Source organism: Cinclus cinclus, chromosome Z (assembly GCF_963662255.1).
Source record: "Cinclus cinclus chromosome Z, bCinCin1.1, whole genome shotgun sequence".
Lineage (NCBI taxonomy): Eukaryota > Metazoa > Chordata > Aves > Passeriformes > Cinclidae > Cinclus > Cinclus cinclus.
In genome coordinates, this window is record NC_085084.1 from 58,015,967 (window position 1) to 58,032,346 (window position 16,380).

Below are 16,380 nucleotides of genomic sequence, written 5' to 3' on the forward strand. Positions count from 1 at the left end.
CCTGCTTGTAAACATCCTCTCAGTTACTGAAGATTGGATCTCATTAGCTTCTGTAACAGGATTTTCTTCTGTGACAATAAAACAGATCGGTTTAATTAGCAGCAGATAATGAATTTAAATTGTAGTGAACTGTTTCTAAAGAAGTCTCAGTTACTGCCAAAAAGCCAACCTGAATGAAGCATGCAACAGATTTGTAACTGAATAATTAATGGTAAAATAAAACAGGGAGAGGAAAAAAATCTGGTACAACCCTTCTCAATTTTTGGGTTATTAAGAGGAACTAATACTTACAATATGGCACAGACATACTTCCAATCAAGAGGATTACAGGGAGTAACGAAAATAAGTCACAGTTAGAAAAGATGCTAATAAACTGAACAGCAAAAAGCCGTGTAAGATTGTGTGCTTACATGAATCTGATCTGATGCTTTGATTGTGTGCTTTAATTACAGTTGCTTTAGCTGGATGTGTACCAGTTTATTTGCATTTTTGAGTCTGCATACATCATTTATTTTAAGTTATGTGTAGTAATTTGCAGTGACTAGTTGTTAGTTTTCCTTACTGCAAGCTGAGAAATGCCTCTTTTCATTAAGCAGACATCAGTTAAGGTTATACTATAGTTGCCACTGTTTTCCTGCCAGAGATAGAATATAAATTTCACTGTTAAGGTGTGTCTTTAATGTCAATTGAAAACAAATTCTGGAATTGCTTAAATAGAAGGAGATGAAAAGCAGGTTATGTGGCATTTGAAAGATTGTTTCAATGCCTTAAGCTACGTCAAGGAGTTGCCTGGTTTTTCCCAGTGAAGAAACTGGTTGGATGAAGTGCCATATCTGTCCCAGTCTGCCATGGCTCTCTATGGCTGTGTGAAGGCAAAGAAGTAAATTTTCAAAAGATTCTGAAATAATAGTGGATTTTTCTTGACTTGGGTTTTTTTAAAAGTGTATGCTTCTTATTGTGTTTGATATGTATTTTTTGGCCTACTTTATGTTATCCAAAGTACTCAAATTATTGCCAGCATCTTAATATAGCTTGTAGTAATTTTTTATTGCCAAGAAAACGACGGAAGTGCATAGCCTTCAAGTAAATTTTTTTGACTCCTACTTGCTCAGAAGAAAGGCTTTGCCAGCAGTTACAGGGCATTTCTTTTATTAAAGCCATTTTCCCAAGGTGAAATGCCTGTTCCTTGTGACCAGCCAAAAACTCTCACCTTACTTAGCAGAAGTTGGAGGGTGAGCCACCATAATGAGTGCTAGGACAGATGAGGTGGTAATGGTTGTTTTATTTTTTGTTCTTAGAGGACAGAAGATCCATTTCCTTGGCATTGATATATATTAGTGTGTAACAGTGTATTTTCCATTACTTTGGAAATAGGGGCATGCAGATGGGTGCAGTTGCACCTTAGTAGCTCTTGGTTTAAGGGGCAGAAGACTCGGCCTTCCCCTTTGCTGCTGACAGTAGGATCTACCAGGAGCATGCAGTGTTTTACTTTCCTACTGATTCCACCAACTTACCTTGTCTTCTAAAGCAAAAAAAGTATGCAATGACTTTGAGTTTGTTTCTGAGTGCAGAACTGAGGAAAAAGTGGGATCAGCAGAAAATGCAGAGTGATTGACTTAGCTGGAAATAAAGGAGGAATGTCTGGGGACAGTACACACATTGCAGACAGACTGTGACCCATAAGATATGAGACTTTCTTGCTTAGTCCTGTCCATCCATCTCTTGCCTAGTTGGGTTGTAGACTGCCAGAATGGACACAAGACCATGTCAACATATGCACACCACTTGGTGTTTATGGCATTCTACTGTGTGTTCTCTTTATTCCTGTGTTGCATCTAAAAAGTTAAATTGTAGTAATAAATATTAGAAGTGGGAGCTTTTTAATTTCTTGCATCTTTAAAACAGATTAATGCAAGAGTTCATTGCATTAATCAAGCCATATTTCCTTCTGATTTCTTGGAAGAGATCTGTACTGCCCATTTAACATTTGGCATTATCAAGGGCAAGATCATTGCCAAAACCCATCCATTTTGCCTCAGTGTATATCACATTGCTCAGCTGCTTTGTGAAAACACCAGAGTTCATTTACCCTTAATTATATTATTCATCCATCAGTTTCCTTGTTTTCTGCTTGGGCTTTAAAACTATTGCTTTGAGTTGCTCCCTTACATTCACCATTGTGTAAATTGCACTTTTTTTTCTCTTTTTTTTTGTATGTTTTTTGTTGTTTAAAGACCATTCTGTTTTTCTGTGTCTTCTTTTAAGATCCTGTACTTTTAAGATGTGAAACCTTTTTGAAGATCTATAAATAGTAAATACCTTGTATTAACCATCCAATAAAAGAGGAACAGGTGTTTCTGGAAATTGTTGCTGTTTAAGAAACACTAATTAAATCTATCAAAGTGGGTCCTCCACCTTTTCTCTCATTCCCACAACTCTAAATTTCAGCAGTTCAAGTTTTCCTTGACATGATTTGCAAATGTATACAGAACATCCAACCCATTTTACTGTAGCATCAAAGTAGTCAGTAGGGTGTTACACACTGTTCTGCCTGGAGAGATTGAGGGAAGGGAAAGTCACTGATGGCTGGAAAACTGAAAAATATGTGAGTTAAACACAGTTATCAGCAGAAATTCCTTGCATATGCCCAACTGAACATCGTGTACCTTTGTGATTTTCTTCTTTCAATAGTTGTATTGAAGTTTTGTCAAGGGCTATGCTGGCTGAAGTGGATTTAACCATCTTGTCATCTGCTGTCATGGAATGGTTTTAATTGCTGGATTTATGTATCTTTCAATCAGAATGTGTCTTACAAGTGCACTTATGCTTTACACAATGCAAAAATCCTACCGATTCTCTGATTTCCACTGTCTTCCCCACATCTGGTTCTGTCTGCCGTTCAGGTTGGTTCAGGTTCATCTTGCTGGGCTGTGCTCTAACTAGTGTGTCTAAATTTTATTAGAATTTAAAACAAAAAATAAAATTAATAAAGAAGGGAGCCTACAGGACCTCTGGGTATACAGACATAGACAAGTAGATGCTATAAGCATTGAATTAAAAAGTCATCTAAAAGTTTTTATCCATTTGCAAAACTTATACAAATAAGACACTTGTGGGGAAAGAAGGGAAACTGTTCCGAAACAGCCCCATCCACCACCACCACCAAAAAAACCCAAAGCAAACAAACAAACAAAAAAAAAAACAACCAAAACCAACCAACCAAACAAATAACGAAAAGAAAGAAACAAACAAGCAGGATTTGTTACTTAAATGATTTAATGATAGAGTAAATTATAAGCATCTCTGAGAAAACATTTTTTGGAGAGAAGAATAGTAATATAATATGAGAATTGGTTCAGTATATTGTGGTTGTTAAAGTTTCTGCTCCCAGGCTGTGGTGAGATGAAGAACATCAGCTGCCACCACACTTGCAATGAAGTCATCTTCACAGCATGGTGATAGCACCAGTTTTCAAGGCAGTTCTTACATTTGAAATGCTTTCTGAGACTGTATTACAAATTGATGCCACCCGTTTTTCTATGTAGGCATTTTCAACTTTTATGTTTTTTTCCTGTTTATCTAAACAGGTAAAAATACTTAGATTTAGAGCCTACTTCAAATTCTGTATTTTTTGATAGTGGGCGGTAAAAATTAAATAGACTGTACCAATTAAAGATGTTTGAGATATGTCGGAATTACTTATCTTTAAATTAATTTAAAATGGCTTAACTTTTACATTACTGTAAACACTCCACCCTTAGTGACAAGACCTCAGGCTTTTGGTACAATCTCCTTAGGAAGATGCAATTGCACGCAGCTGGCTAACATGGCAGGTAGCAGGCACCAGATATTGTTAAGGAAAAGGGGATGCTGGCAGGCTGTAACCTCTGAGCGGCAGCAGTGAACAATGTTCCATGCCAGGAGCTGCTCTTCCCACAGTGGGACCCACCCAGCTACTTTGTCCTGCCCTGAAGAGGCCCCCCCCATCACAGCGAAAGGTGCTGTCACAGCCTTCCTTTGATTTCCTGAATTTTCCTGAACTTCTGGAACGTACTGGTTTGGTGTTTTTTTTGGGTTTTTTTTTGTTTTGTTTTGTTATTTTTTGGTTTTTTTTTTTGCTTCTTGTGTTGTTTGTTGTTGTGTGCTGTCGTTGTTGTCCCTGTCTCTCCCCTCCCCAGCCCCTGCCAAAATTGGTGAGGGAAAAAGTGGCCTCAAGAACAATTATTAAGTGGTGGAAAAAACTGGCTTTAAAGTATGGTACTTGCTTTTCTGGTTATTAATTATGTCAAATTATTTGGCTTATAAATCAAGCAAATCCACTTCAGGAATTTGAATGACATTACAAAGTAATTTTTTAGAGTAAAATTAGACACTGACAAGTTTTATTTAAAGACCTTGGTATTCTCTGTCTCAGGACTTGTAGAAAGCTTAAATTTTTCAGGATATTTCCATTAAATTAACTAAGTACATAAAAAACCTTCTACCTCTGACCTTTCCCTATTTTAGTCCTGGATAAAGGACTGGATTACAGTCAAAGGGCATGTAATTTTTATACTATTGAACCAAGAAGTCAATGTAAGTTTTGTAATAGTAGATAAGTATATTTTTGCATGGCATAAAACCAGAATGGTCTAAACAGTTGAAGCTATTTTTTGAAGCAAGGTGATGATTTTTATTTCTTAATCTTATTGGTAGTAATTATATTTAATAAAAAACCTTGAAGTATTTCTAGTTGCTATTTTAAAAATTTCACTTAGTTTACTCACAATATTTAAAGACTGAATATTGTTATTTGCCTTAGAAACCTGGGAATAGTACCAGATGCCTATTAATCTGTGGTGTACTGTAGCTACCCCTTTGAGTGCTTTCTTTCTGAATGAAGAAAGCAAACAGCTCCTGAAGTGCACTGAAAAAGTGATGTTCTTCTAAGACAGGATTTGTACAGGAGCATATTCTAACTGGAATTCTTTCCATTCTCTCATGTAAGGACAGACTCTACATTTCTACTACCCCTACCCATACTTTTTAAAAAAAATTCTATTCTTCTTTTTTTTTTTTCCTTTTTAGTTTTATTTTCTTTTTTATCCCCTTTTCCCCCCAAAATTCCCAGGACTAAATTACGCAGAAGAAAAAATGGTTGGTTCTCCTAAAATGGAGCCAGGCCATCCAGATAAACTGTTTCTTTGTCTTACAGATACACCATGTTTGTTAGTCTGTAGTGAAACATAATGATAGAATGCATTTCCCTTCTCCCTCTGGGTCTCATTAGTATCTGCAATTAGTTAAAATAGAAGACTTTAGCATGGCCATATTTAGAGAGATTTCTAATTTCTCAGTGGTTTGAGAATTCTCCACCCTTTCCCCCCAAAACCTTAGTTGCGCCAAATTAGCATCTCATAAAACAAGACTGTCTACTTTATCTTCAATAGTATTGCCCATCTTTGTTGTGTTTAAGCATGTTTTCCCTTGGTGTATTATTTCAAAACCTTTTGATTGCCAAAGCCCTGTGGAATGCAAGTAACCAAGACAATCATGACTGCTGTGTTGTTTTTGGATGTCATAATGTCTACCCCTTGACTGTTTCCTTTGAGTAATTTAGGGACCGTGATGCCACTGAAAGTCTTTGTGGATGTGGCACAATAAATTAACTAAGTCTTCTGAGGGAAACATTGTGTAAAAAAGAAAAAAAGTAAATAAAGGCAAAAATGCTTTATCCTCTTTCAAAACCAGCTGATACAGGTTTGCACAGCCTTCTGCAGGTTCTCCAAAGTTTGTTCTGTGGTAATATGAACTTGTTCCTTTCTCTGAGCTGGCTGGAGGTCCACTTTGTATGGTAGGAACATAAGAGAATTTGTGGGAGGATCTTGCTAGTTCCCATCTACACAGGTAATGTAGGAAGTGGTGGTACTGACAGAGCCTTAAGCAATCCAGGCACTGTCTGGCTCCTCTAATGTTACCTCAAATTTAGGCATAATCTTTGCTATTGAAATGCACAGACTTATGCTTGTCACCCCTAAAATAAGAATAGTTAAGCCAAAGGCTGAAAACTGCTTAAGATAATCCAGGGAAGAAAATGACAAATCTTTGGGAAAAAAACCTACCAAGCACTAACTTTTAATTTTCTGGGAAGTGCTTTATTTCACTAAGCTCCAATTCACCTCCTCAGTGTAGCAGAGTAGGGGCGACAGGTACTGCAAAACAAGACGCAGCAACTTTGTGTAGCCTTATACTTAATGTCTGACCACCAGAGGTGTGTCCTCCAGGCTGCACACTTCTGATACGTATCTTGTGCCAGTTCTGGTGCTAGTCAGAGCTCTTGACACTGAGCTTGGTCATGAGCCAAGTGAGGATCTATCCCCAGTCCCCCAGAGAGTCACGTCTGTGTGCTGAGTCAGTGCACAGAGTAGTCAAGGTGGTACCAAAGCTGCCATCTGTGAGATGGTGGGGCTGGATAAGGGATGAGGGGGCAAAGTGTATTGAGAAAAAAGACAGTGGAGCAGCTGATAGGTAAGCTGAGGTGCTCAAAGTGTGATCCCCTTGGTGCTCAGAGCACCCAAATGGGACTGGTGGTACTGGTCACAATGTCTTGTGCTTCTGAAGGGACAGAAATCACTCTGTGTCTGGCAGTGTTTTGGCCCACAGCCATTAGCCTGTGAGGTACTCTAAGTAAGAGTTTTACCTTCATGTGGCTGTAGTGTGTGGAGACTCTGTATTCCTTCTCAACTAAAGCCCTCAACTGAAGTTTGCTTGGACCAGAGGAGACTGGGTGTTTGGGAAGACTTTGCTGCTTGGTCAGGGAACTTTCACTGCTCTTTATTGAAGCAGTGTCTGTGGCACCCTCCTTTCCATCCAGCTAAGTGCTGGTGGGCCATTACTGACCTGGTGCAAACTAGAACAGATTCAACTAGAGGAGTGCAAGACACCCTCTTCAAGCTGTGTTTGAACAATTAGGGCTGTAGTGATTCATGCATTGAAATCTTACTGAATAGATAAAAAGCATTTGCTAAAGACATTCAATTCTGACTCCTGATTAGAATACAAGACTCCTTTTTTCTTCTGCTTGTGTTTGGTTTGGAAAATCTATATCATTACATGTTTTCAAAAATGTCTACTTGAATAGATCCTGCAGGTGAGGCAAATGGGGTGGAAAATGAGACTAGTGATCTTTGTCAGGTCTGAGTCTGTGACAAAGTCCAGTCCCAGCAGTTAGAGCTTGGGCTCTGGATTTCTGTAGGTGGCAAGAATCTGCTGAGCCTGCCATACAAGGCTGAGTATCTGCGTCCCATCTGCATGGTCATGCAAGTATGAATTCCTTCAGCAAACAAATTGATTTACAGTGTCCTGTATTTTGGAAAATTCAGTAATCACCAAATTTTAAATAATTTTAATGAGTCTAACTCAATTTGCATGTTGGAAATAAAGCATAGTCATGTTTTTACATGCTTGTAACTTGTCACCTCACTGAATTGCAGTCAGAGATTTCCTGTGGTTCCTGGAAGTTTCTTGTCTTGTTGTTGCTGTGCGGAAGGGCTATGCAAATCCCCTGGAGCCAAAGCAAAGCAGCTATTCTTCTCAGTGAGTGCCAGGATTGTGCTTCTGCATTGTGTGCAGTCCAGAACAGCAAACATCTATCACATTGAACTCCCAGCGCTCAGCTGTGCCTTAAAGACCTGATTTAGCTTTTAACAGAGCTGATCAGCACACAGTGTTCTGACTGTCATTCCTAAAGAACAAAATGACAGATGGGCTTATGATACGTTTGTCTGGAGGTAGAGAATGAGAAGAGCAAGTTGGTTACTAATTACCTTCCCACCATTGAAAGGAGAAATGTCCCCATGCTTGACACAAGTCGCATGGATATGTCAAAATTAATGGATATTTTCACCCTCAGCTGTCCCAGAGTGAGCTTCACACCACTGCATCCCATGTGGCCCTGAGATCTTAATGCAGCCATTTGCATTCATCAGAGCATCACAGACACAACGTGAGAGTTCAAGAGTTTTGAAATGCATCTCTGCCATCAAGATGCCTTGCAGCAGGAGCACTGCTGAGTAACGGCCATGGGTCATATCAGCACATTGTTACTGTTGATCCTTTTCATTACACTATTTTTTTTCTTTAAGGTCTTTGCATCTGATTATCAATAAAATATTTTTTCTTTCAGATATGTTATTCAGATTACTGTTTCTGCATTGTTATGACTGCTCTTATGTAAAAAAATATTCTTGATAGTCTCTGAAGTAATACATAAAACTGCAGATCTATTTAATCATAATTGGTTTTATTTGTTATTTAAGTGTTGGGATGAGTTTAGACACATGAGAAATCCCCTCCAGCTGTGCAAGAAGACACAGTAATCTTAAAACATAAGGTACTTCTAAGGGTGAGCTAAGGTGTCAGGATTGTGTTCCTAATGGCTGTATATACCAGATAATATCAATTATCTTGATCTAAAATTATATTTAAAATTGTTTACAGTTAAATGCTGATAAAATCCTTGATATGGTCTTTAAGAGTTACTACCCATTACCCAAAGGAATCATATTTCCTTTGATTATTTTTTAAATACTGCTTTAATACTTACATTCCTTGACAGGTCTATTATTCTAACAATCCAATAGGTAGATTCATTAAATGCTGAAAATTAAATTATCACTTTATCCTATACCTAAAAAGGATTTGGTTTGGAAGTGTTTTCAGATTTGACAAATGAGATTTATCAACTGAGACTCCAGAATTCTTCACTAGTTCTTGTTATATTGAAAGATTACTATAGAGGTGGGGGGTGGGAAATGCTAAAAGCGGAGCATTTCTTGACTAGGCTTGAAGATAGGAGAGCTAATTTGCAGGACTGCATTTGAAAAATAAAATTGGAACAATGAAACATAGTTATCTGGAAATAAAAACATAGGCTGATATTTTAAGGAGTATAGCTGCTGCTAATATTTAGGTAAGTGCTCAAGACCATTTTCCTCTAACTCAAAGCTGATGCCAAACCAATTTAAGTGATGCAGTCAGTATATTGGGTATTCTATTTGTTTAATTTTTGACACTGCCTTGACAGAGGTAAGGCAGCTGAACCTTAATGACAGCAATTTGTTTTCAGTTTGTACAATTATGGTGGGTCCTTATTGTCAATCTAATCAGTAGCAGGGAGTTAAATCTTCATGTGAGACTTACTCAGTGTTTAATCTGAAGGAAGCAATTTCAGAATGTTGGTGACCACTTAAGTGCTGCTCAGAGGCTATCAGAGTTTAAAAAAATCTGTTGTTTTAATCTGAGCCTTTTTAGTTTTGAAAACAACCCCCTTCAAAACAGATTTCACCATCTACTTTTGTTACTTTTGGCCTTTTTAATGTATCTTTTGGCTGATTTACTTTTCCTCTTTCTCCTCCAGCTTCTTGGTTGCTCCCCAATATCCAAAACACAAGCTATCATTGCTGTGACAAAGGGTGGGATGCGCCCTCTCCACAGCACTCAGATATTTTCCTCACGGCTCTCCGTGCGAAGTCGACCTTCCCTCTTTCTTTCTTGAGAGCTGTGTACTCGTAGGCCTTCAGCTTGCTGTAATAGTCTGAGAATTTATTGTAGAGGATGGAGATGGGCATGCCATTCAGGATTATTCCAAAAGCAATGCAGAGGAAAGCAAACAGGCGTCCAAGGTGAGTTTCTGGACACATATCTCCATATCCCACTGTAGAGATGCTGACCTACAGGCAAACCAACACACAGCTTATTAGCTGAGAAGAAGTACATAGACAGATATGTCCACTGATCAGGGACAATCTTAAAGTTAGCTCTTTTGTAGTTTGCATTGTAAGTCTGAAATAAATACTCTCTGCTGTTGTTTTTGTTGTTGTTGTTGTTGTTGTTTTTGAGGGGGGGTGCTTATGCAAAATATCCCTAATTTTAAAAAAAAAAAAAAATCCCTCTCATGAAGTAAAGGGAGACAATGGTTTGACACCATTCAGGAGGATTTTTAGATTTTTGCCCTGCAGAGGGAATTCCCAGACAATTTCCACACCAGCCTGTCCAGAAGGTGAGTTTGCTTGGCTGTAGGGAGAGGAGAGATATGACTCCCTAACCATGCAAATCCACTGATAGCTGCAACCCTGCTCCCTCATCATGTCACTTTGAACAGATGTCCTGTTTCTAAATCCACTATGCTGATAAAGCCCTGTATTTGGGACTTATTCTGTGTAAAAGTATATTGTATATTGAATTTTGCCTTTCATATATATATTAGGAACTAGTGAAAAACACATGAAAACCTTCAATTAATTATGAAATGAATTTTCCTATTTGCATTACAGGAAGAAATGATCTAGGACTTCCAAGTTTCTAGATAAAATCCCCTTTAATATTTACATACTTACAAAGAACTGTAGCCTGGAAGTTTTTGCTTGCAGTGTATGGGTGCAACATGTATAGTTATAGTGTTAAATAAGTACACAGCTGGGTAACTTTTGCTGAATCTCCTTTTGAAGAAGGATTTAGGGGTTGTTTAAAATGTTTAAGCTTTGATTGTCGTATTTAGGGGTTTTTTTGTTGTTGTTTTTGGGGTTTTTTGGAGGATGATGGTGTTTAATATATTTGTTTTATATAAATATGAACACTTTGCCAGCTCATTCTGCACATACCTTCACATTTTTCTTCTCAGCCAATATAATTTTCTCTTTCTAGCCTGTGGTTATATGATGGAAGTGTGTCATGGGTCCAGTGCTACACCAGCTACTGAAATACATCCATTGCAAAATTTAGATAAAAAATGAATCGATGTTTGATTATGAAGATGCTATATTTGAAAGATATACTCTCAAACAATTGACATAATTCCTAATTTGTTTAATTTCACTGTACACCTCTTAATGTTTTATAATTTTTACACTTAGTAAATGTAACTTACTTTTTTTTGGGCAGGTAGAACTTGCATGTTTCTGTCGCCTCTCACTTTCTAGTCTGTGCAAGGGATCTTTTTCAGCCAGTGAATTTTACTTCATTTTTTTCACAGTGTCTCAGCACACTGTGTGTATCTGTTAAACAATAACCTAAAACTCTGACAAAAAAAACCCACAGACAGTAGGACTCACTGTAATGCCCTTGTGGCTTTAGCATGGAAGTAAGACTTCAGAAGGTCACTGTGTAGAGTTTGCCACCCTCTAAAATGGTAAATAGAATGATATTTTAAATGAAGAAACCATTAGAGTACATGCGACAGCACTGGGTGAGCAAATTTTTAGGATGCACCTGGTGCTTCCTGTGGAATAAAAAAGGATTAGTGATTTGGTTTAATGGAAATTAAGTCACTGGATTTGAATGATAATACAGGATAAATATCTCCAAAAATAAATACTGAGATGAAGTCAAGATGTTTATCTCTATCAACCAGGACAAAAATGTTATCCTGCATTAAGGTTCTGTACCACTGGCATAGTTTTATACATTGTCTGCAACAATTTAGGAGGGATGCTTCTTCTCCTGAATGTGTGAGATGGTGAATACTGTTGGATTTTTATAGAATTTGAATGATCTAGTTATTTTAATTTACAGTCTTAAGGAACAAGTAGGCTTTTAAAAAGTGTTTTATGCTTTGGAGTTGCAGCATGCATGATACAGCCTCTGTTTTGAAAACAGTTCAAAATTGCCTGTTTTGAAGACAACTAGAATTGCTCAGCCAGTTAAGCCTTTTTCACTTGGCCATTTAAGTTTATTAGGAATATCTAAATGATTATGGTGTCACCAGTTTGCAAAAATGAGCCCTGAAGACTTTAAATATAATCTGCATGTTCAGAAAACAAAATATATTTTACCAATGTTCTCATAGCCTTTGTATATCACTTATAGATGATCTGTGAAGATCTCGTTACAGGACCCTTTTCTTTATTCACTGATTTTTCCATCCTTCCACAGGCCAGCTTAAAGGATATTCAGCACAGTTACACATTTGCATGTGCATATATAAATGTGTGCATCTATGTTTGTCTGCAAGGCTTTTTTTCTGCCATGTGCTATATCACTGTAAATGTGTGGTAAAGCACCACATCTCATTGTCCATGGCTAAAACACAAGTGCAGACCTTGCGCTCCAGGACAGCTGGCCAGAAGTGACCTTGAATGGGTTGGGATTACTATCCAGTGGGCCCCATATGCACCTTGGTGCACCCAGTGTCTGTGCTGATCAACCAGCATGAGATATTCTAATTCCTATCCTGTCTATTTGCATGGGCTTCTTTCTCCGGGGAAGTGGCTGTGACAGAGCCAGACCCATAGCCATGCCCAGGGGTCTGAAGTGCTCCTGGTCCCCCACATAAAAATGGACTATGCAGGCTGGCATCAGCTGCTGCAAAAAAAATTGTGTGCGACAACAGCCTAGGACAAGCTGTAGGGTTATGGATGGCCAAGATGTGGGTCCTGTGCCTTCCCTTGGCATCGACAGTGTCTACCTACCTGCTGGTTTCATCTAGGATGCTGTAAATACACTCATCTTCTGCACCACAGCAGAATGCAATCTCTTGCATAAAACACAAGATTTTGGATTTTTAACAGCCAGAGTTCTGGGACAGCTTTCGGTTTTAAAGTTTGAGTGATCTGACTCTAGTTAATAAACTATGTCTTACCATCTTGCAGTTTTATGATGGGTCGTAGAATATCTGTGCATAGAATAAAAAAAAAAACCCTGTAACTAGATAGCCTTTTCCCCCTGTTGATTTGGCAGCAGTGACAATGGCAGTAAATTGGGAAATGCTTTTTTATGCTATGTATTTTCCCATTTCTTCTTTAAAAATGAAAATACTGTCTGCATTTGGAGATACAGGATTTTCAAGTCTGCCTGCCTGATTAAGCCTTGCTTTAAGCTTACAGTGAAGTGAATGAGTGCATGTGTATGTGTGTGTGTGTGTGTGTGTGTGTGTGTGTATGTGCGTGCGCATATGTCCAGTAAGCTCAGAATTCACAGCAGATGTTCACTGATCTGAGCCTGTTGTTTTCAAGTCTGTCAGCAACTCCAGCAAGGAAAGGGAGGGGAAGGAAGGGAGGATCTCTGGCTACCCAGCAAGGTAAGATGTGTTTACTTACGGCAGCCCACCACCAAGCGTGGGGAATGCTGGTGAAGTTGGTACTGGAGACATCGTGCTCCACTGTGTAGACCATGGCAGAGAAGGCAAAGATGCCCATAGCAATGAAGAGCAAAAGGCAGCCCACCTGCTGGTAGCACTGGCGCAAGGTAAAGCCAAAGGCACGCAGCCCTGTGGAGTGGCGGGCCAGCTTGAGGATGCGGAAGATGCGCATGAGGCGCATGATGCGAAGCACTTGTCCTACCTTGCTCACTCGTCCCACCTTCTCAATATCGTGCTCATGTTGGGAGCCCCGACCCCGGGGCTGGTCATCGTCAATAAAGCATTCAAGCAGCAGCTGCAGGTAGAGGGGCAGGATGGCAATGAGGTCTACTGCATTGAGGGCACTGCTGGCAAAGCGGCGCAGGTCTGGGGTAGAGACCAAGCGCAGCACATACTCCAGTGTGAAGAATGCAATGCACAAGGTCTCAACGTGCTCCAAGACAGGCCGGCTATCCCCACTCTTCCAGTCTACTTGCTGCATCTCCTCTACCGTGTTGAGTGCCAGGGCCACCACAGAGATGAGCACAAAGAAGCTGGAGGCCACTGCCATCACCTTGGCAGTGACAGAGGAGAAGGGTTTCTCCATGAGGTTCCAGAGGCGCCAGCGCTGGGGACCGTAGTAGCGCATGTGGTGGAAGAGCTGCTCATTCTCCTCAGCCTCTGCCTGGGAGCGCAGCTCCCTCTGGACCTTCAGCTGCTCACTCAGCTCGTCCCGGCGCTCCTCGAAGCAGATGCGGCAGCAGCGGGGTGTGTATTTGAGACGCACGCCCCAGTAGCTCAGCTCCTCCAGGAAACTGCGGGGGCACAGCTCGTCCCTCACCCGCAGCACCCCCGAGGCATAGAAATTGTACACCAGCTGGAAGACGGCTGGGTCCCGGTCAAAGAAATACTCATCAACCTGGGCAGCGTAGTCATCGCACAGGCCCAGCTGGCAACGACGGTCAGTGGAGGTAGCCAGGCGGCCCAAGCGGGTCTTGGGATAGATGGCCACTGCCTGGTAGGTGAGGCGGTAACTTTGGCCACCAACATTGATGTTCAGCACAGATGGAGCAGGAGCTGTGGCTGGGGCTCCAGGGGAAAGAGCAGGGGAACAAGGAATAAATGATGAGGCCTTGCCTTCTCCTTTAAATGACTCTTCATGTGGCCATTTTTCTTGTTCTTTCTCTTCATCTTCCTCATCTTCATCATCCACATAATAGTTGTAATTCCCCTCAGGTCCCAGTTGCAGTAGGGGTTGGACATTCAAGGGAGTGGTGGCAGAGGTACCACTCTGCTTGTCTGCATTAACAATTTCCTTTTCCTTCTCCTTGCTGGGCTGCAGGAGGATGTTTGGTGCTTCCATCTCTCTGCCTATATGTTTTAGGAAAGGAAACTCTTGCTGCCTCTTAAACTGCAACATAATATTATTCCTTACTCTTCTGCCCTCTTTTCATTCACCCGATCAAGCAGTTAATGCCAGTCCTTTTCAACACTGCAAAAACTGACAACCTGGTTTTCTTCTCTCTTTATCTCAGAAGTATCATGCACAGCAGTGGTTCTGCATATTTCTCCCTGCCAGCCTCCACTCCAGTTGTTGTGAAAGCTCTGTGTGGGATATAGACACATGAAGACTGCTGTTGACCGTTTTAATCTTGCTGACAGCAAAGATCTGAGTGCTTAGAGGAGGGGATTTAAGGGCTATTATCCTGTTCAAGCCTCGTTTCCCTTAGGCTGTGACGTGAATGATTATGGATCCATAAAACTATGAAAAATCAGTAGGGGAGGAAAATCCCCTGAAGTTTTATTGCTAATAAAACCCACACATCTTCCTATTTCAAGTATATATGGATTAAAAATAATCTCAAATAAAAAGGTACGAGGGGCAAAGAGAAAGAGAGCATTACAATTTTTTTTCATCCTCATGAGCATAAACATGGCTTGGTTTTCTTTAATGAAAATAATTAATAATTGATATGCAGATAAAGGGTAGGAAATCACTGGAGTAGCTCTTAAAATGTTTTCAAAAGGTGAGCAAATAAAAGTAATTTCATTTTATTCACTGTTGGAATACCTTCATTTGGTTAAGAGCTAAGGAATATTTCAGTCTGAGCCTGAAGTTTAGGATGTACTCTGAAACTGCAGGTCTAATGCACAGTGGAAGAAAAGGACAGGGATGTGAAGGGGTTTCCAGCTTCAAACTCTTCAGAAGCTGCTGAGAAACAGCATAAAGCCACTCTTGTTTCTTTTGCAGATCATGTTAGAGTAGTATAAAGCTGCAGTGGGTAACTAAAAGGACAGGAAAAATGCTTTCCCTTTGTTAGGATGGAGGTTTCATCTTCAGTTTCTGGTTGAGTTGACACCAGGGATTCCTGTAACAATGAGCATCCCAAAAACCAGGTTACTTCCCTTTGTCACTAAGATGGAGCTCCTCTGAAGAAGGGGATGCACACAACAAAATGCTGGTTCCTTGGGCATACTCTTAGCACCTGATTTATGACTCCTGAGAAGCAGCTCATTATTTCACCTCTATCCAGGCTGGTGCAGGAAGAGACAAGGCACTGGAAAACTACCAGCTTTGGCAACACCCTCGCTGGTCTGGAAGGCTTCCCACCTGTAACCTGTAGCCTGCCTTCTGCTCGCAGCCCCCTTTCATGCAGGCTGCTGGGACAGTGTATCCCAGAGCACTGCAGCAGTGTTTTCACTTTATTGTCCTCCAACTCCTGTTCTTCTGCTTTGGCCTCATGTTCTTTCATCTGCAGACCCTAATACTGTTATTTTGGTGGTGTCCTATGTGAAGAAATTGCTGTTGCTATAAGAATGTCTCCTTCTTTTTTCCTGTTTCCTTACCTCCAGTTGTAGCTTTTGTATTTATATTTACCAGTTCTTGACAAAATTGAAGATGCCATAGCTGAGCATTTTGCAATGTTTTTGGTCTCGGTCTGTATTCTAGTGAGTGGATCACACTAAACTGTTCAAGGTTTCTTTGAGTCACACTGCTCAAGGCCTGAATTATTTGTAATTCATATTTAACTCTGCTTGAAAGTGAATTGGTCTCCCCTGCCAGTTCTCCTTCTTGATGCAAAAGAGGCAAGGCCCCTATTAATAGGTATCATCAGTACCTCTTTAGAGATACCAACCTGGTTTACAGTTTGCTTTGAGCATTAAATCATACCATGGTGAGTCCTTTGTATAACAATCTTAATGCAGATTCATGTCACGTTTCAAGGCTGCTTAATTCTCCTAAGAAAACTAATTCAGATGCTAGAAAAAGGTAGCTCACAACGCCA

General features: G+C 40.1%; 1 protein-coding gene across 1 annotated transcript; it reads right to left on the minus strand.

The window, feature by feature from the left end:
- Positions 1-9,434: 9,434 nt before the first annotated feature.
- Positions 9,435-14,513, minus strand: KCNV2 (potassium voltage-gated channel modifier subfamily V member 2). Its single transcript, XM_062513739.1, has 2 exons — positions 13,074-14,513; positions 9,435-9,710 (listed from the first exon to the last, which is right to left on the minus strand). The coding sequence occupies exons 1-2, from the start codon at positions 14,511-14,513 to the stop codon at positions 9,435-9,437; spliced, it is 1,716 nt and encodes a 571-aa protein (XP_062369723.1).
- Positions 14,514-16,380: the final 1,867 nt, after the last annotated feature.